The 20,627-nt window shown below is 39.3% G+C and overlaps 1 protein-coding gene across 1 annotated transcript; it reads right to left on the bottom strand.

Moving 5' to 3' along the window:
• Positions 1 to 298: 298 nt before the first annotated feature.
• Positions 299 to 18,817, bottom strand: rbm39a (RNA binding motif protein 39a). The gene is given in 17 exon segments (XM_010882103.4): positions 299 to 803; positions 890 to 968; positions 1,054 to 1,159; positions 1,346 to 1,475; positions 1,815 to 1,901; positions 4,519 to 4,723; positions 9,749 to 9,814; positions 10,184 to 10,321; positions 10,753 to 10,905; positions 11,159 to 11,179; positions 11,181 to 11,277; positions 12,491 to 12,544; positions 12,649 to 12,714; positions 13,076 to 13,261; positions 13,836 to 13,885; positions 17,817 to 17,879; positions 18,599 to 18,817. Coding segments are annotated over 16 exon segments (1,593 nt in total). The 5' UTR covers positions 17,868 to 17,879; positions 18,599 to 18,817; the 3' UTR covers positions 299 to 699.
• Between the last annotated feature and the right edge of the window lie 1,810 nt (positions 18,818 to 20,627).

The following is a 20,627-nucleotide window of genomic DNA, read 5'->3' as shown; positions in this document are numbered from 1 at the left end:
CCTACTGCAATGACAGAACTGTGCCACAGACATTACTGAGCAACAAAAAAAACAACAGGACTTTAAAATACATTTTAATCAAGGTTTTTACAAAATCAAATCTTGATTAGAAAACAGATACTGGAAAATCAAATGGTTTGTAAATGAGCACAAATCAAATCAGTCATTACATTTTCAGAGCTCATGGAGCTTAAACATTGAATAATATTCTGATTTATAACTGAATCGGCGGTATTTTAGTTGTATTTTCTCTCCAAAAAGGCTCAATATTCTGTTTTCTTATGTCTGAGTGTCTAAGTTTTAAACCTCTGCAGGGAAAACATGCCCATCAAAGCTATCAAGCACAAGACAAAGTGAACAAGAATGAACTTGACAAAAGTTAAAATGTCCAGGGACTACAATCCCTTTATTAGACTGGCCAGACCTTCAGCCTCAATGCCCAACACGCTTGGATGTGGCAACGCAAGTAAAGCTTTGAATCTTTTTACCACCAACGCAAAAAAAGTATCCAAAAAACATGTTGGGGAAAGAAAAAAAGATGTAATATACTAACAAAAGAAAAACATACTGCCATAATATGCAGGGCTTAAAAACCAACCACAGACAAATTGTCTAACTAGTGAAAAGAGAAAATGGGGAGGGAAATATATAACAATACAGTGTCCAACCAATCTGGTTTTTATGTCTTGCTGTAAGAGATCATCGGCGAGCAGGAGGTATCAGGAGTTGGGTAGCCGTCACAGAGTCGGGGAAGAGATTGTGATATGTTGGGAGAGGGACGTATGCCGCCGTGATCATTTTACCTGCCAAGGACATCATAAAAGTTCATACAAAACATCTAGAAAATATATTAATGACAATTTATAACAGAGTACCTTAGTTCTCTTACCTGCAAAATACCGACCATGTAACGCATTAACAGCAGCCATGGCAGCAGGAATGGTTGGACATTTCACATACACATTGCCCTAAAAAAAAAATCAACAACCATAATGAGTTGCTATTTAACGCCAAAACATTTCCTGAACAATTCAACTATACTTAAACCCTTACTTCAGTTGAATTCTTATCAACGTATATGTGCACAACTCCTCCGTGTTTGTTACATTCCTCAATGACATCATGTTGAATGTCAACATCCCAGCCCGGGGCATCTTCACTGCAAAAACACATGAGAAATCAGCAACAAGTGAAGAGATTGGGAACAAATCGAAGGGAACAAATAATAGAATCTTAAGGTCTAAGAAGCCTATAGTTTCTAGAACTATCATAATCTGCCCCCAAAGATTCTGTGTTTTACTACTACATAAAGAGCTCAATACTTAAAACTAAAAGTTAGACTTACGACTGAGGGTTGAACATGTTTGACAGCTGGAAACAGTGCGTAGCAATTGGCTGAGATGGCAGGTTCATGGCAGTATTCATGTTCATATTGTTCATGTTCATGTTCATATTCATAGCAGGATTCATGGCAGCTGAAATATGAACAAAAAATCCAAATGGTTCAACACAAACTGACAACAATGCAATTACTGCAGCACTTCATGTTTAATGCATGTGTCAATCAAGAGCAATTTTTACAAAACTCAAAACAGACCTTGCATTATAACAACCAAGCACCTTGTGGGCAAACCACAGTTCTGTTTTATACCATTATAATGTCTCTGTATTAACAGACTGCTTTTCAATACGCAGTTTTAGATAATTATGGTGAAGTAGATTAAGATGTTGAGGTAAAACGTGGGCACTGAAAGAAACCTTCTGAAAATAGTTCAGGCAAGGCAGTTGTAGGCTTGTCCAATTGACCATTTTACCTGATACAGCAGCCATGGCACCAATAGCAATGGCCCCACTCATTTGTAGGGCTTGCTGCGCAGCTGGTGGAATCTGCAATCCTGTGCCTGAAAGACAGTAAACGTTGCGGTTGACATTCTAACTTCTCATTTAAGGAAGTGGTTCATTGCAAAACTCGAGAGTAAGATCATACAAACAGGATTTATGGATTTTCTATATTAATTAAAAACATTAAATATACAACTCTGGAAAAAATTAAGAGACCACTGCAAAACTATCATTCTCTGGTTTTACTATTCATAGGAGTGTTTGAGTAAAATGAAAACTACTGACAACATTACACCCAAATTCCAAATAAAAATATTTTCATTTAGAGTAGTTATTTGTAGAAAACAACTGGTCAAAATGACCAAAGAAAGATGAATTGTTTTCAGACCTCAAATGATGCAAAGAAAACAAATTATATAAATTTTTCAACAACAAAATAATGTTTTAACTTAGGAAGAGTTCAGAAATCAATATTTGGTGGAATAACCCCAATTTTTTATCACAGTTTTCATGCGTCTTGGCATGCTCTCACCAGTCTGTCACATTGCTGTTGGGTGACTTTATGCCACTCCTGGCACACAAATTCAAGTACCTCGGCTTTGTTTGATGGCTTGTGACCATCCATCTTCCTCTTTATCAAATTCCAGAGGTATTCAATGGGGTTCAGGTCTGGAGATTGGGCTGGCCATGACAGGGTCTTGATCTGGTGGTCCTCCATCCACACCTTGATTGACCTGGCTGTGTGGCATGGAGCATTGTCCTGCTGGAAAAACCAATTCTCAGAGTTGGAGAACATTGTCAGAGCAGGAATTCTTCTAGGATAACCTTGTACCTGGCTTGATTCATGCGTCCTTCACAAAGACAAATTTGCCCGATTCCAGCCTTGCTGAAGCATCCCCAGATCATCACTGATCCTCCACAAAATTTCACAGTTGGTTGAGACACTGTGGCTTGTAGGCCTCTCCAGGTCTCCGTCTAACCATTAGACGACCAGGTGTTGGGCAAAGCTGAACATTTTACTCATCAGAGAAGATGAGAACTCCATTCCTCTATTGTCCAATCCGTATGGTCTTTTGCAAAGCCTGGCTCTTCTTTGCTTCTCATTGATGAAGGGCTTTTTTCTAGCTTTGCACAACTTCAGCCCTGCCTCTAGGAGCCTGTTTCGAACCGTCCACTTCACCCCAGCTGCTGTTGGGGTGTAGGTCACTTGATGTCATCCTACGGTTGTTGAGTGACATTTGAATGAGTTGACGTCATCTCGGTCAGGGGACAGTCGTTTTTGCCCTCTGCCAGTCTGTAGCTTTGTTCTCCCCAATGTCTGTTGCTTGACCTTGTTCTTATGAACTGCCGTCTTTGAAATTTTCAGGATGGAAGCAACCTGACGCTCACTCTGCCAGTAAAGCCAGAATTAAACCCTTTTCCTCACTCAAAGCTTTTCTTTTCAACTACTGTCATGCTGAATAGTTATTTTTTTAATTCTAATTACCCTTGAGGTACTACTTGCACTGTACTTTTCCTCATTAAATTAGATTTGGTTCAGGTAATCACCTAATCAGTATCTCATTAAGCAAAATAAGGTGTGCCTGTGTTGGAATTTAACAGACACTTGAATGGAATGGCTGTCATACACGTAGAGATGTTGATTTAAGAAAAACCAGGAGTGGTCTCTTAATTTTTTCCAGAGCTGTATTAATGTAACATGTCAATATGTAAAGAATAAATATATATGAAAATAATAAATATATTGATTATATATTTTGGTTACTATTAGGTATTGTGACGTACATTAGACGCTCAAGTGGACAGGGCAAATTTAAGACTAACAAATGTCTTTTTTCAAGTGTGTGTGAAGCGCGGGGGTAGGAGTACCACCTTTGCATAATTCTGAGATAGTAAAACCCCTGTACTAATTAGGGTCTGTGCAGAAAGAGTGTGCAAGAAGAAGGATTTCTCAGTGGTTTTCAAACCTCTCTTTGCAGAGCACAAAACCTTCCTAATGTTGTAGCCCTACACTACCACACCTGATTTACCAAATCGAGGGCTTGATTATTAGCTGACAATTTAAATCTGGTCCGCTAGCTCTGAAAGACATCAAATACAAGGAATGGCTGAGATGGTCTGAAAACCACTGGGCTAGCCTATAATACTTAGGACACCAATCAAGGAAAACATGCAATATAAGAATAAACACTAAAAACTATTTGAAACACTACATAACTCAAATAAAGGGCATGTTCATTTTTAAGTAAATTGAGGTCTGGCTGTGTTGGAATTGAACAGACACTAGAATGGAATGGCTGCCATACATGTACAGATTTAAGAAAAATTAGGAGTTGTTTTAAAAATATACAGCTCTGTAAAAAATGTAGTTGCTCAATGTCCTCAATTATCATTTAAAAATATTCAGAACTTCCTATTGGATTAATACAAACAGTGTCTCAGACTTCACCAAGACCTTGTTTTCAATAACGTTGCACAATGTTTTTACAATATGGGGCTTGTGACTGGGTTACAAGTTGGTAATTATGTATTCCAGTTTTGACTTTTATTCATTTTAAAACTATATCGCTCACTCACCTCACTAGTCAATGTTTATCAATGTTTTAACAATGACATTATTTAAACATGAGTTCAATATTAATTTGCCAACATGCTCTGGCTTCTCTCTGCCATTACCTTCAGCCAGTCTGGCCATGAGCTGCAGGCGCCCAGTGGTTCCCAGGTCAATGCCTGTCCTTTCCAGCTCATCGCTGTCCAGGAAGGAGCTGGCAGTGGAGGCATCGGTGCGCTCTGTCACATGGCCCACCTTCATGGGCCGGCCGGCCAGTTCAAACCCGTTCAACTGCTCCAGGGCCTTCTTGGCACACTCAGCGTCCGAGAACTGGAGAGGAAACATACCATTTAACTGAATCAATAAGAAAATATCAAAAAGATGAACACCCAGCCAAAGTTACTTTACCTAGGTCACGCTAAAATGGTTAATGTAAGGAGAATGGAAGAATTAAAACAAAAGATCATAATGGGGGAATACATAAGCATGTAACCTGCAAGAGTAAAATCCACCATTTGGAATATTTTGGTGTCATTATGTATAAGGACAACATTGCAGTAAATGGCTACACAGAATACCAAAAGTGTAAGAAGGAACACACTTATGACAGCAGAGATGGGCACTTCAACCATGATCATACATAGTGAGATGGATTAAAAATAAAGTCTCTCAAGACAACAGAATTAGATTTTACAACTGGTGGCAAAAATGATTTACATGAACGTAATGTCATAAGAGTCTTTAACCTCTTGAATGTAAATGTAGAAATTGCCTTTTTAATTTTTTTAATTTAGATTTGGGTTTTTTCAAGAACAAGCAACCAACATCTTTCAAACATTCTGATGGTATTAAGCGCTATCCAAGGACATTCAAGTGTCCTTTCAACCTCGCCAGTGTCTGAAAGGGTTAATTGCACTGTTTTTGCACACTAGATGGGCCTAAAAGAAATGTTTCACTATAAAAACATTACATAAAGCATGTAAATTCAAAAAAGCTAAATGCCTTAGACATATAAACACTTATAAAATAGTGCAAAATCGATTACAAATGGCATTAGTGATCAGTTTACATCCAGTTATTTTTAGTGTCCCGATAGGTTGTGCATGTCATGGCATTCCTTGAAGCAGTCCCTATCTCCTATGAAATAAAGAACCAACTGGCATCTCAGACAGAAAGTCTGGCATTTCACCTTTTGTTTTCCCCTGTTTGTTGTGCAATGCTTGCTGTTCTTTTGTCTTTTGGCAAGTGTGTAGGATAATGCCGTTCAACTTTAGTGGGGGGTTGTATACCCTGGAGTCCCCTTCTTCTGATCATTCTCCAGATCCATCTGCAGGTCACTCATGTGAAGGGTACAGCTGATGGCCAGGAATCAGTTCTCTGTCATGATGGGGGCAGGGAACTCAAAACAAAAGAGTGGGTGCTTGCTCCAGTAATCCACTAGTCTGGAAACCTTGCCCAGTCCCATGTAAATTACCAGGGAAACATAGTTCAGCAAGTCACCCATGGTGACGTGTTTCCAGAGTGCATCTTCCTTTCTTCCTGCTGCTTCTTGTCACCATACTGGTTTGTGTTCACAGCGCAGAGGTGGTGAAGAAAAGCTGGAACAGTTGTAGTGGGCTGTATGTAGCATCCCTAACCAACTGTGGGCCCTCAGGTCGTTCGGAGCTAAAGCTAAAGTTCTGGGGCCTCATTTATCAACTGTTCGTTCACACTAACATGTGAGTAAACTGAGTGTACGAATGAAACCACGCTCAAGTTGCGATTTATTATGAAAAGAGATTTCTTGGGAAGTCTGTGTCAATCTAAGAATGGTCAATACCATGCGTAGCGGAGTATGAACAATTGCAAGTTGTGAAACAAGCCAATTGCATCGTGGACACAGGAACTCTATTTAGGCCTGTAAGATTGAAATCAATAATGAAAGCATTTCGTAAGGATTTTACGAATTCATGAAATATTGCAATGATATAACTGAACACCATAAGGGGAGTTGTTAATATTGGTGAATTGAAGTAATGTAGTTTCATTTATGATACAACAATAATATGCTTGTGGACCAAAATAAAACACGGTCAATTAACATGCAATATCTAATAGAAGATTTTTAGACTCAGGTATGACTTTTTTGCAGAAAGTAGCGAGTGTCTCATTAGCAGATATAATTCCCCTAAACCTATTTTAGTGGGATTATGCAAGGATCTAAGACCAATTTTACAAAGACAAACAAGGAGAACGAATGCCATTCCAGTGCACATTCACGTGCTATCCACCTTGGGTATCTTGGCAACCAGCACTTTTCACTGTGAGCTTGCTGATCAGTTTGTCGAACCACAGCTGTTATACACCACCAGAAAGGGGAGATTTACAGCTTTCAGAAACACCCTAGCTGATAGGTTAAACTGTTCTGAAACCACAGCCCATTTTATAAGTTACTACTCCACATCTGGGTAGTGACAAACAGCGATGGGTTTGTGAACATGGCCCAAGGACTGATTGAAATGAGTGCCCAACAACCAAATAAATGCTTGTGAAACGTCTGCTGGGTCCAACCACTGTAAGCCCTTGTTCTGGAGTTAAGACAGAACTTAGATAAATACAATGCCACAATTACATTTGACGTGTACAGACAATTATTGCAAAATAGGATACTTGTGCCTTATAGTCCACTACATAAACAAAGAATGGACGAGTACCAGAACACACTCATGAATGTCACTGACAGAGGTTCAAACATGGTGGCAGCTCTACATAATGTTACCAGACTGAACGGCACTCCCCACATTGTGTGCTTCACACCACAATCATATGTAAAAACCCATCACAATAGATTCATAACATATGAAAACAACATGATTTCTCACAACAAGATAGTTTTTTTCAACTGACAGTTATATTGGACTGGTAAATAAATATAGACCATGTCTGCAGAAAAAGACATGTTGTACTGGTGGAACAGCAGACCTAGCAACCCTGTCCAACTTTTTAGAGTACCAGACGTGCACGGCAAATAAGGGCTCAGAACTGCTAATTGCACTTACATCAATACATCCCACTTGTAGTTAATACTTTTACATTTTCTGCGCTCTTCTATTTGCACTTCTGGTTCAGCATTTCGTTGTTCTGTACTTGTACTGTTAAATGACAAAGTTGAATCTAATCTAAAGATTTTCTTAGGATATGCTGCCAGGTTTAGTCTCTACAATTGAGGAACGCTTGTCAACACTCAAACAGGGCCAACCACAGGTATTGGCTTTTTAGACACAGTGCTAAATAAACACTAAAAGCCAAATCATTTTGAAAACATAAAAACAAATGATCGCATGGACACTGCAAAGTAGCTACACAAAGCTTTGTAGGGTTATACTTTTGTAATACTTTTTGTAGGATTAAAATGGATTAAAATTAGTTAGTCTATCACGTAACTTTTTGGCCACTAACGTTTCTTCTTTGATATCTGTTGTTTCATTGTCTCCCTGAGCCACATTCATCTTACTTTTCGGTCCTTTTCTTACCCTCCTCTGACTCATTTTGCTGTCTCCATCTGTCTCTTCACTGACACGCTGTCAAAGTATGCACATACATCACATGGTATGCTCCCTATGTTCATGTAGTGGACCTGTGCACTCACATTTGCATGTGACAGGTCAATAGGCCAATGAAACATGATCTTTATATAGCGTTTTCAGGCAGGCTCTAAATCGAACACAACTAAGCCCCACAGCCAAATCTCTCCACAAAAATAAATGGAACATTGCACACTTTCCACACTATTTTTATTTTGATATTGTGATAACAGTAGAGTCAATATATCATGCACCCGTAGTATGGAGCGAGTCGCACTGTGCGGGAAGGGGAGAACAACACCGCCTGGATAACTTAACAGAAAGAAAGGTCGGAGACCTTGTTGACTTCATTGATTTCAAGATTTGGCTATTTCTTTTTTACTGCTTAAAATTGTTTAAAATACAAAGAAAACTAAAAAAAAAAATTTATAAGTCCAAAAAGTTGAGGCAGACTTAAGGCAGAAAGATCCATGAACAAACAACAACCGAATACAGTTGCAGTAAAGGCCTGGCAAAGCATCACAAAGAAGGACAGCCAGCATTTGGAGATGTCCTTGTGTTCCAAATGTCAAGCAGACATTGCCTGCAAAGGATTCTCGAAATAGTATTAAAAATTAACATTTACATTTATGATTGTGTTAATTTGTCCAACTACATTTGAGCCCCTGAAATAAGGGGACTGTGTACGAAAATGGTTGCAATTCCTAAACAATTTATACAATTTTTTCTTCAACACCTTGAATTCAAGCTGAAAGTCTGCACTTATGAAAATTGGGTCAGTGTCCAAATATATCCGGACCTAACTGTAGTTTGAACTTGCATGCTAACGGATTTGGATTGCTTTTAACTTCGGATAAAGACAACAATGCTCGGGTAAATATCTCACGAAAGGACTGACAAGGTGGTGATAAATCGTAATGCATACTTCGCTTCGCCTGCGAGGAGAAACAAACTCGGGACCTATAGTTCACAAGTCTGCTTCTCTAACAACTACGCTATTTAAAAAGGGGTAGTCAGTCCGTCACTCAGTAAGTTCGCTCTTCTTGGCCAACTCCGCTTTCGCATTCCAGCAAAAATATTAAACCAGAAAAGGGACCAGGCAAGCCTAGTCCAGCCAGCCTGCAATTAAATATGACGGCTGTGTCGTTAACCGCTACAGCTTGGTGCTATACGCGTGTACGATGTTGATATAGCATCTCGACATTAGATAATTTTGTCAAACATTAACATCATGCCAAGTTTGAATATTTTGTTTCTTATTAAGTTTACCTCAACCACAAATAGCATCTATGAAACATGTATGGCTTCTGCCACAGGCCGCGTTTACAGCTTATTAGCCAGTAATCAGCTTGCTAGTATCTAACTTACTACTTGAACTTAACACAGCCCAAGCTATTTCATGGCGCAAAAGCGTTCCTTTTTCTTTCATTCATGAATGACATTGACACAATAACTATCAATATAGGTGACAATAACTGACTTTTTTGTCAAGTGAAAAGACGATAGAATCGTGGAAACCCCTACTATTTAACTCCAAGGGGTTTTGATCTAGCCTATATTACTGCAAAAATCATGCACGGGTGCGTAATTCGAAAGTCCATCAGAAACAGTCGCAATATAAACAGTTTTATTTTAGACTTACTATAACATACCTAATGAAGGTTGTAGCCAGAGAAGTTTTTATTTATACAGAACAAATCCTAATGCAAAACTTAAAGGAGTTTATATGGCCCTAGATCATGTAGGATTTCAGTGGATGTAAAAAATTATTTTTACTGAGTGTGATACTTACAGTGATGAAGCCATATCCTTTGGATCTCCCGGTCTCACTGTCCATCATGAGCTGAATACTTTCAATCTGGAAGGAAATGTAAAATATTAACATGTACATGGTACAAATATTCTGTAGAACTACAATAGGTGCAATCAGCTCTTTTTGTAGGCCTAGGCTAGTGGGTGCATGCAAAACTATATTTTTCCTAATTTTGTCACTTATATTACACATATTCCAGTATTTTTGGCAACTAGTAAAAGTGGCCCTGTTTAATTAAAACAAGTGATTTTACTAGTAGATTACGTACGTATAAATAAATTACACATCCCGTCAAAAATGAAATGGATTAAATGTACGATGTGTTTGTTTACAAGTGGTATATTTTTATGGGGAATGAAACGGCTTCCCCAAACTGGAAACACACACATTATAATTTTATGCCATGCCCCTCACCCTTCCAAAAGGCTCAAAGATTCCTCTCAGCATCTCCTCTGTGATGTTAAAGTGTAAGGATCCGACATAGAGCCTCATCGGACCAGCATTGCCCTTTTGAAGGTTGTTGGCCATGGCAGCAGCTCTGTTTTTCTCAGCCTAGAGAAAACACACACAAAGTGACCGTAGGGAAATGGTGCAAATCACCTCAGGCTAATAAAATAAAGGCTGTCAAATTTATTAAAGAATTATTCAGGTTGATCATGTTTTTTCCTTCCTTCTGTAGATTCAATGAAACCCTTTTCAAACTAGACCCCAATGAAAAATCAATTATTAACACATTTCATTAGCCTCCATGCACCCTGGGCGATGCTGACCAATTGTCATTGCCTATGGGGCTTACCAGACACTTTTTGGCCATCTGCAGTCAAGGCTTACACCAAGACGGCAGGGGCCAGCTTGGTGCTGCAAAAAAGTAATCATAGACTGCTGCACCACTTGGAAGGCCCTATTAATGCTTTAACTTTGACAGCCTTAGTTAATTTAAGTAGAAAAAGTAAAATCCCTGTGAGATGATTACTGACCATTACCTGTGAGGCCTGAACAATGATCGGCACCCCCAGAAGGCGCTGGCCAGACAATCCTATAGCCAGGGGCACCGAGTTGGCCTCCACAAACTCGATGTAAGCAATACCCTTCGACCTCCTCGAATTCCTATCAGAGATCATCCGTACATCTCGCACCTTGAAATAAACAAAAAAAATCTGTTTCTGATGGTTGTTGTATAAGTTTAGGACACTGTTCAATCTATTGATTTCACTGACTAAATAATACTGCAATCAATAATCTCAACTGCAGTATAGGCTACTTAGTCTCCCACTACAAATTAAGCAAAAAACTTTGTGATAAGTGGTCAGCTCTGATAGTTCTCAGTTTATAATCCCAAATACTTTCACAACAGGAATGAGAAAATGACATTATGTTGGGATACTTCACTTTTCCTACAGCAGAGAAGAAACTCTTCCAGGTCACGTGGTCGGATTCTAGCTGCCAGCTGCATGCAGAACACAGTACGAGCATCCCGTTCCTCTGGAGTCAGGTTGTCTATTGGCTGCCTGTAGAAACAAAGCACTGAAGTGTTTGTGTGGGGAATAAATTTTTCATCTTTCAAAGTGACCACAACCAGCAAAGATACTTAGGCACTGAAAACAGATCATTACTTAAAATACTTAAGAGAAATTAGGTTTGCTTTTGCTCGTTTATGGATGTTGTTGAAAACACGACATTCCTTAATTTCTTCTCATCCTCTTTCATATCCAGCTCAAGGGGCATCTCCAGCCTAGGACTACACACAAACCTCTTGTACAACAAACCTGTCTTTGGTAACCGAAGGCTACTACAAACTTAAGGACACCACAAAACAAAAAGTCTGTATGCAAGCAATTTCTGAATGACTTTATTAATGCCACTTAGAATTCAATTTAAGACCTATTACACAGCAAAACCACACACCAAAAATTACATACTTTGTATTTTGTTAATTGATATATATGATCTATTAACATGTCTATTTTTGAAAGCGTTCTTACGTGACAGAATTTTTTCTCACCTCTCCAAAACGTTCGCACTGCTCCAAAAAAAATGAAGGTATCAAAGTATAACACCAAATCAATTAAACATCAGGGATATCAATCTGTCCAGCTAGGAAGCATAAGCGATTGCGAATCAACGTCACCTGTTTTGATGCAACAGGTGCAAACTCAGATGGACTTATTGTCAATAAGAATTTGATTGACAGCGATTTATTTGAGTGACGTAAGGAATTTCAGTTAAGTATTAATTGAGAATGCAATGCATCTAGTTGGGCGGGGAACCCTCTGAATAATCTACAGTGGTAAAACCCAAGGAAAATTTAAGTGAGCAAAAATAAGCACGGCTTGTGATCATTTGATTAAAAAAATTCACTGTAAATACTGTGTATTAAGATTACAACGACTATGCCAATGATGTGTTACTTGACAAACATCGTCCTCCTCTCAAAAAATTATATCGATGTTCGCTAGAAACACCTGTAATCAACAGGCAGAGGATAACAGATTTGCCCGGTAATAGAGAAAGATATGATGCCAATAAAGGTTATAGACAGTGGAAGGTTCTTTGCTGTTAATGAATTAGGTGGAACAGGATATAGCATTCTTTCTGAGATGGAACTTGGTTAAACCTATAGATCAAGATAAAGTAGGCTATGGCAAAAAGGGAATAGGCTATTCAGGCTCGCTGTGAGCTTTCGGCGCCACATTGCAGAGTTGTCTAGCATGGAACACATACCTCACAGGACTCTTCTCTTTCTTGAAAGGACTTCGGCTTCTGGAACGTCTTCGGCTGAAAAAGTGGATCAATTACCATATTTAAACAGATTCCAGGCAGGATCACACATACCGCACAAAACTACCCAGACAAACAACAGAAAATAGTGTAATAGAAACCTTAGCTTGATGACAGGTGGAGGGCCAATCTTTCCTCTCGAACCACCGTTAAATTTCGGCCCAGAGCTGTGATTGAAAACAAGGTTCATCTCAGTATCTAAGGTCACTACTACGGACCTCATGAGGGAGAAACTGTACTCCAGGCATTTAACCAAGGCAGGAGTGGGGCGTATTGGTGACCATGTGATGGCATCAGCCTTCTTAAATTCTTCCAGCTTAGCCTATTCAATTACGCTGGCCGCATTTATTCTGCATTCTCTGGAACAAAACACTTAGCCTGCAAGGCTAAATGGATATTACCACATCTTTGTCTCAACCACTAATAAAAAGCTATGCCTTTCTGATCCATCTGAGTCCAGATGTCAGTCAGACATCTGCGGTGACACAGAGTTAAGGGAGATGCTGACACCAAATGAGGAATACATACAAGGTAGTCTTGTGGTCCCTGTAGCGTCCACCACGCTCCCTGCTCCGAGAGCGGCTCCGGCGTCTTTCCTTGCTGCGGCTCCTCTTGCGCTCGCGGCTCTTGCTTCTCTTGTGGTCATGACTCTTCTTCCGATCCCGGCTCTTGCTTCTCTTCCTGTCTCTGCTTCGGCTCCTGCTCTTTTTTTTCCTGAACAGAGGAGGACTCAATGTGAGGCAGTGCAAGATTATTCATACAGCACAATTCATAGATAAGCAATTCAATGTGCTTTCAAATAAATAAAACATTAGCATAAAAACAAATACTCAAATGAAAACAAAAAATACATAATGATAACAAAACAGAGAATAAGAAAAAATAAATAGAATAAAAACAGGATAAAAGCTGTAAGGCTAAACAGTGCAGTCAAGTCATGAGAAAAGAGAAGTGTTTTTAACCTGGATTAAAAAATGTATGGCACATCTTAGATCTGGTGGTAGTTTTTTCCAGTAGTGTGCAGCATAACTGCTAAATGCAGATTGGCCATGTTTACTTTGGACTCTATTAGCTGACCTGTGCTCATGAATCTAAGAGCCCTGCTCAGTTTATATTCTTCAAAGATATCAGAAAGGGATTCAGGGCCTAAACCATTGAGTGATTTATAAACTAAAAGCACCACTTTAAAGTATATTCTGTAACTGACTGGATGCCAGTGAAGAATAAAAAAATGTAAAAAAAAAGATTAAACATTGGCCAAGATCCAAGCAGTGCTAGTAACACTTACTTCTTGCTGCGTTCCTCATGTCCATTCGGACTAATGGGCTTGATCTCATCCTAAGCAGGGTCGATAGAAGAACAGCATGAGGACGAAGAGGCAACATTTCAAGTTGTCAGGATAAAGGGAGGTGGGAACAAGAGAAAATATAATAACAGTTTAAAGAAGAATTCATACAAAAGCTTACATGGGGACTGAGATAAACAGTTAGGGGTATTCAAAGAGTCCTTTTTCTTCCAATCACTGTCGATTAGCCACTTAGCATACAGTCAAGTTCTATGAGTACTAATCAACATTTTAAGCCATATATCCGGAACATTTCTCTTCAGCAGCCCCATCCAGATCAGTACCACGGCTACTCTTTGCCTAAGACCAATGTGGTCATGCTAGCAGCCAGACACTGATCGATATCCAGTGGGGGGATGCCATTCCAGTGATCTTCACCCATTTTCGTTCGTGGACTGTAAGAGCTCGATGCCACCTCTGTCACATCTCGCCCTGAAGCAAACAGGGATTTACACTGCTTAGTAATATCGACTACCAAGGAAAGTCATGATTAAATATAAGATGAGGTAAATGAAATTCCCTAGTAGGTACTGTAGCCAGCAGCATAGAAGAGTTCCATGTTTCCTACTGTTTGCATTTAGTTCAATGAAATCTAGGTCTTAAGTAAAATGGTGACAAATATAATGGACGTATGGGGAAATGAAACTGTTCTCCTTGTGAATGAGCATGCAAAATAATCTTATTTTGGTCAACCATGAGGGGAATAGCAATTTTCAGTTATACAGGTTATTTCAAATGTGTAACTTGGTCAAAACTACTTAACGCCTAAATCACAATTTTTTCCCTCTCACTAGAATGGAAAAGTGTGAATTAACATACCGGCTTCCTCTACATACCCATATAAATGTAATGTATTGAAGGTAAAGGACATGCAATCATGTGTTTCAATGTGTCAGCTTACCAAACCTCTATCATTACAGAAGTAGATTTTCTTTTAACCAAGAGGTCTTAAATCAGGGGGGTAAGGTCAATTATGTGGAACAACCACACCATGCATACAGACATGTGAATATTGTCTTGATCATGGTATGTCTTAATATACAAGGAACTGGCTTCTAGACCAGGTCCGGTAGGCATTTGTGTTTTCCTAATCAGCCGAACTAAGGTTCTGCAGTTTGTCACAAAGCAGGAAGACTAGACAGAGGAAACGGATAAAGGCAAAAAAATAGAATTTACTGAACTATCCCACATACAGCCCTAGGCTCTGCTTGGTGACAAACGCCTAGACATGTGAAAGGCATTACTTGACTGCAAAAAAAAGAAAGTTGGTAACCATCCACATGTCCAGAACATTCACCCATACAAACATTTTAGCGCATATTCCGATGGGTTTTATATAGCCCACAACAATACACAACAGTTCAAAAGTTTGCAGTCACTTAGAAATGTCCTTGTTTAAGAATAAAAAACAAACTTATTGTCCATTAAAATAACATCAAATTGATCAGAAATACAGTGTAGACTTTGTTAAAGCTGTAAGTTACTACTGTAGCTGGAAACACTTTAAATATCTAGATAGGCATACAGAGACCCATTATCAGCAACCATCAGTCGTGTGCTCAAATGGCATGTTGTGTTTGCTAATCCAACTAATCATTAGAAAACCCTTTTCCAAATTATGCAAGCACAGCTACAACTGTTGTGCTAACTAAAGAAGCAATGAAACTGGCCTTCTTTAGACTAGCTGAGTATCTGAAACATCAGCTATTCTGGGTTCGATTACAGGCCTAAAATAAATTAGTCCATTATTGTTCTGGGAACAAAAGGCAAGAAGATTGCCAACAAAACTGAAGATCTTGTACTACAGCTGGACAATTTAGATATAATATTGAAAAGGTGATTTCTTTGACAAATATTGCAATTATGTCTACGATTTGCGATTTCAAACATGGGTGTAAACACCATAGATAATCTCACTTAAAAATAGAGATAATTGCCTATATAATGTGCCATTAAACTTAATAGAAATCAAAGTTCAGTGTTTTCTATTTTACACTTCTTACCAATTTGAAGGTGCAGCCTGTGTCAAACTATTCGTTTAACTGCTCATTTAATGCAATGGTGTTGGCTAGGCAACATTTCTCAACCTGTGAGGTATATTTTCTCCCATATTAAGTTTGTTTGTAGGCACCAACATTGAAGCTGAAACATTTACTAAACATGCTTTTGTGTATCGGGGACAATATATCTTGGCACCCCTCGCGAACTTGAAGCGGACAGCTTTGCTGGCAGTTGCAGTGTTAACTGAAACTATGATTGAAAAACTAAGTATTTAAACAACATTAGTCCAGGTATTTAAGTAATCTACAAAAATGCCTACAGCACCTGCAAGAAAAATAATTACGTATGTATAATGCATGCCCGTTGCCTCACATAAAGCGCAGATCATTCACCTTTTTTGGAGCTGAAAATTGCGTAAGTTGGCGGTTTTGTTTCTATTTTGATTAATTGTGCAGCCCTACCGTGTACTACTCCGATCACAGAATGGCACAAACTGACTCTAATCAAAATAGTAAAAAAGGGAGGCCCCAGTGCACAACTTAGCAAGAGGACAAGTACATTAGTGTGTCCAGGTTGAAAAACAGATGCATCACAGGTTCTCACCTGGCAGCTTCATTAAATACTAACTGCAAAACACCAGTCTCAACATCAACAGTGAAGAGGCGACACCAGGATGCTGGCCTTCTAGGCAGAGTTGCAAAGAAAAAGCTATTTCTCAGACTGGTCAATAAAAAGGAAAGATCAAGATGGGAAAAGAACACTGACACTAGACAGAGGAAGATAGGAAAAAAGTGTTATGGACAGACAAATCTAAATTTGAGGTGTTAGGATCACAAAGAAGAGCATCCGTGAGACACAGACCAAATGAAAAGATGCTGGAGGAGTGCTTGACGCCATCTGTCAAGCATGGTGGAGGCAATGTGATGGCCTGGGGGCACTTTGGTGGTGGGAGATTTGTACAGGGTAAAAGGGATATTGAGGAAGCAAGGTGATCAATCCATTTTGCAACGCCATACCCTCTGGATGGCACATGATTGGAGCCAATTTCCTCCTACAACAGGACAATAACCCAAAGCACAGCTCCAAACTATGCAACAACAATATAAGGAAGCAACAGTCAGCTGGTATTCTGTCTATGTGGCCAGCAGTCACCAAATCTCAAGCCTATTGAGCTGTTGTGGGAGCAGCTTGACCATATGGTATGACCGTATGCCCATCAAGCCAATCCAACTTGTGGGAGAAGCTTCAGGATGCATCCGGTGAAATCTCTTCAGATTGCCTAAATAAATTGACAACTAGAACACCAAAGAGCTACAAGGCAGGAATTGCTAAAAAAAAATTGATTCTGTGACGAAAGCAAGTTTGAAGGACAATGATTATTTCAATTATTAAAATTCATTATTACTAACCTATATTTCCTATTCATTTTGCTATATTAAATATTCAAACTAATTTCATGTATGTTTTCATGGAAAACAAGGAAATTTCTAGGTGACCCCAAACTTTTGAACGGTAGTGTATATATATATAATAGAATGCCAACTAGGCCTGATCACAAACCCAGTTCCGAAATTCTGTTCTTGTGCATCCACTGCATTCGCCTTGTAGACTGGCCATTCGTTGACCATAATAAATGTTACCAGGGGACCACAGTACAGCAATACATTGGGCAATTACTACCTTCATTTTTTGATAGATCACACTGGAATTCATGGAAGTAGAGGTGAGATATCGTTAGGCAAGTCTACAAAAAGAGATAGATGGGCATTTATTCATAGTCTGAAAAGGAACGGCAGCAACAAAATTAGACACACATAGAATAAGCTACTTGTCTAGAAATGTAGGGTCTCGGGCAAAGAGGTGACTTTTGACCACCACAATATTTACAATATAGTATTATAATAACCATAGGCCAAAACCCACCTTTCGATACGGAGCCTCAAGCATTTCTTCTATGTCAAAGTCATCAGCCATGATGATGGAGCACTGGGGGGCGATAAGGAACATGACTGAAACACAACATCAGGTCTGAAGAGAACAGCACTGAAACTACATCTCTACCACGTTGAGGCAATTGCTTGTTTGTTTGCTTTTGTCGCACTATAGCCTACCAAAAAATGCTCGCAAATAACTAACGTTGGTAAGCCAACAGTAACAACGTTTCAGTTCAATAACATGTACCGGCAAAATTAAATTAATTACCTACAGTAACCCCGAGACGCCTGTGTTTTTTGAGTTACCATACCGGCTGATTTACAATAAGTAGTAAGCAAATAAGATGTTTACATTCTGAACAAATAAATACATTTGATATGAACATATTGGCAATAGAACTAACAAACGAGTAACCTAACTAACGTTAACTACTGTAGAAACGTACTGTAGTTTCGCTGTTACGACCACGAACGAAGTACTAGCTAAAACTAGTTAGATAATGGCAGTACTGTACAGAACTGACCGCCACTCTAAAAACACGGTTGCTAGTTACAGTATAGTATTTAGAAATACAAGCTAGCAATTGTACAACGCCTTACGAACGTTTACTTAAGTAACTTACACCACTAACGAACATTAACGTAGCAGAAATAATATGCTTCTGCTTAAACAATACAAACTCTTGGGTATTTCTTATAGGTTCGTGTTGCAGCAGCCTAGCCTACTAGCTAGTAGTAGCAGGCCTTTCGTTCGGAAGCTACTTTACCTACCTAGGACTGTTATTCTCCTTCCGCCTTACTAATGTAATTGCAAACGAACAAAGTAAAAAATATGGATTTTGATATCCCAAAACAGTGTCTGTACACTGTCAAATGAACGACAATCTTAACCACCGTCACATAAGGAGAAAAACGTATGAGTAAGAAAAACTCTTGCTGCCTCCTGCTCCCCGCGTTCATCTAATGGCGCATGCCGTAAAGAGAAATCCCTGAGCTAAGGAATACATATTAGGAACTCAGTGGCGACAAGCTACAGTTAACACAGTGGTCGCTAGGGGTTTTCTAAGTAGCGGGACTAAACAGTATACGAATATGATGTAATTATATAATTTTAATTTACTAACGATAGAGAACAAGATAACTTAACAGCTAGTTAATTACCTAGCAACTTCTTGCCCTATCTAGTTATGGCCTCACCGTGATTACCCATTGATAATGCGTAGGTGTATCTTGTATGGAGTGATATTAGTGTAACCAGAAATTCAGATATTGAATTTGAAGCTATATTTGAGAAGTCCTTGGTGAAAAATAATATAAATTGAACCACTGAAAATATAGACCACATATGGGATGCCCTCCCTCCAATGCCATTCGGGGCAGAGTCACTGGCTTGTTGTTGTCTCTCTGTTGCTTGTGCAATTGGGCTGTACTCTGTTGGCAATACTGAGCACTCATTCAGGGTGGTTGCGGTTGGTGGGGGTCGTTTTGGTTGATGCTTGGCAATGTGGGTGGATTGATTTCCTACCTTTTGGGCCCTTTCCAGGGCCTCCCCCGTATAGGGTCACAGTGTCACTGGACCCCCCTGTCTCAGCCCCAAGGTCTTACGCTGCTATATTACTGTGCTGGGGGAGTAGGGTCAGTTCTCCCTCTCCACTATAAATCCCTGTAGATCTAAGGAAGGCATTTTTAAAATTTTAAACTAGGAAGACATGAGGTCTTGGCCCATACCTGAGGAGTACCAGGCTTGAAAGACCCGTTGCTGTCCCTGTCCAAAGTCCTCCTGGTTGTGTTGCAGAGCAAGACGATACCTGACAATTTCTATACCTCACTCTTAATATGTTTCCCCGGCACCACCAGAAAAGGACTGGTCACCCCTCTGAGCCAGGTTCCTCTCTAGGTTGCTTCCTAAATTTCGTCCTTCTTAGGGAGTTTTTCCTAGCCACTGAAATTCCACAATACTGTTGTTTGCTCCTTGAGGTTTAAGGCTGGGTGTTTTGTAAACACACTGCTGATGTAAAAAGGGCTTTATAAATACAATTGATTGATTAATTGATTGATATTCTTACCACACAGACACCTGACTTGATTCCTCCACAGGAGGTGCCACAGGCCACGCTTTAATGCATTTCTTCCAAAATTATGCCATTTCCACCCCGATTGACCTTGAATGCAGATTTTTGTGTACGTGCCTCAATCCTCATGAGGTACAAAACTGCCTCAAGGACATATGGCTGCCATCTTGTATTTTTCTGTATCGTGAAAATTTCTTGAAATTCATAATAATTAACTTAAAATCTACAATAACTCTGATTGACCAGGCCAGCGGCATACATTTGTTACTATTTGTTTATATCAAGATAGACAAGACAGTCTCAAATGCAAACACTGGCTAAAAGGTTTTGACTTTAGAGTGCCTCATACTGTTACTCCACCTGACTTTGAAGTTACTCCTACTTTGCAACAGTCAATTTATCAAGTCCACTCATACATTTCTGTAATCTATTGGCATCATTTCTTCAAGGAACAGGAGCATGAATGGCTCTTAATTGTCCATCAACCAAATGTAACCACATTTTAATACAGGAGAGAGAAACAAAACACTCTACCCCAAGAAAATAAGTTATAGCAATGCTAGCATTCAATCGGTATAGTCAACCCAAACTTTAAAAACGTTTATGCTTTTCAGTTCCCTATATATGCCTTAGTAAGGGACTGAACACAAAATTACCCTGCTCAAACAACTACTTCAAATTTGCAATGCAAGCAACAATGGGATGGGGTCCTCCTATATGGCAAGAAT

The sequence above is a fragment of the Esox lucius genome, chromosome 17 (genome assembly GCF_011004845.1).
Source record: "Esox lucius isolate fEsoLuc1 chromosome 17, fEsoLuc1.pri, whole genome shotgun sequence".
In the NCBI taxonomy this organism is placed as follows: Eukaryota; Metazoa; Chordata; class Actinopteri; order Esociformes; family Esocidae; genus Esox; species Esox lucius.
The sequence above is the reverse complement of the archived record's forward strand: the minus strand, read 5'-3'. Positions and strand labels throughout refer to the sequence as shown.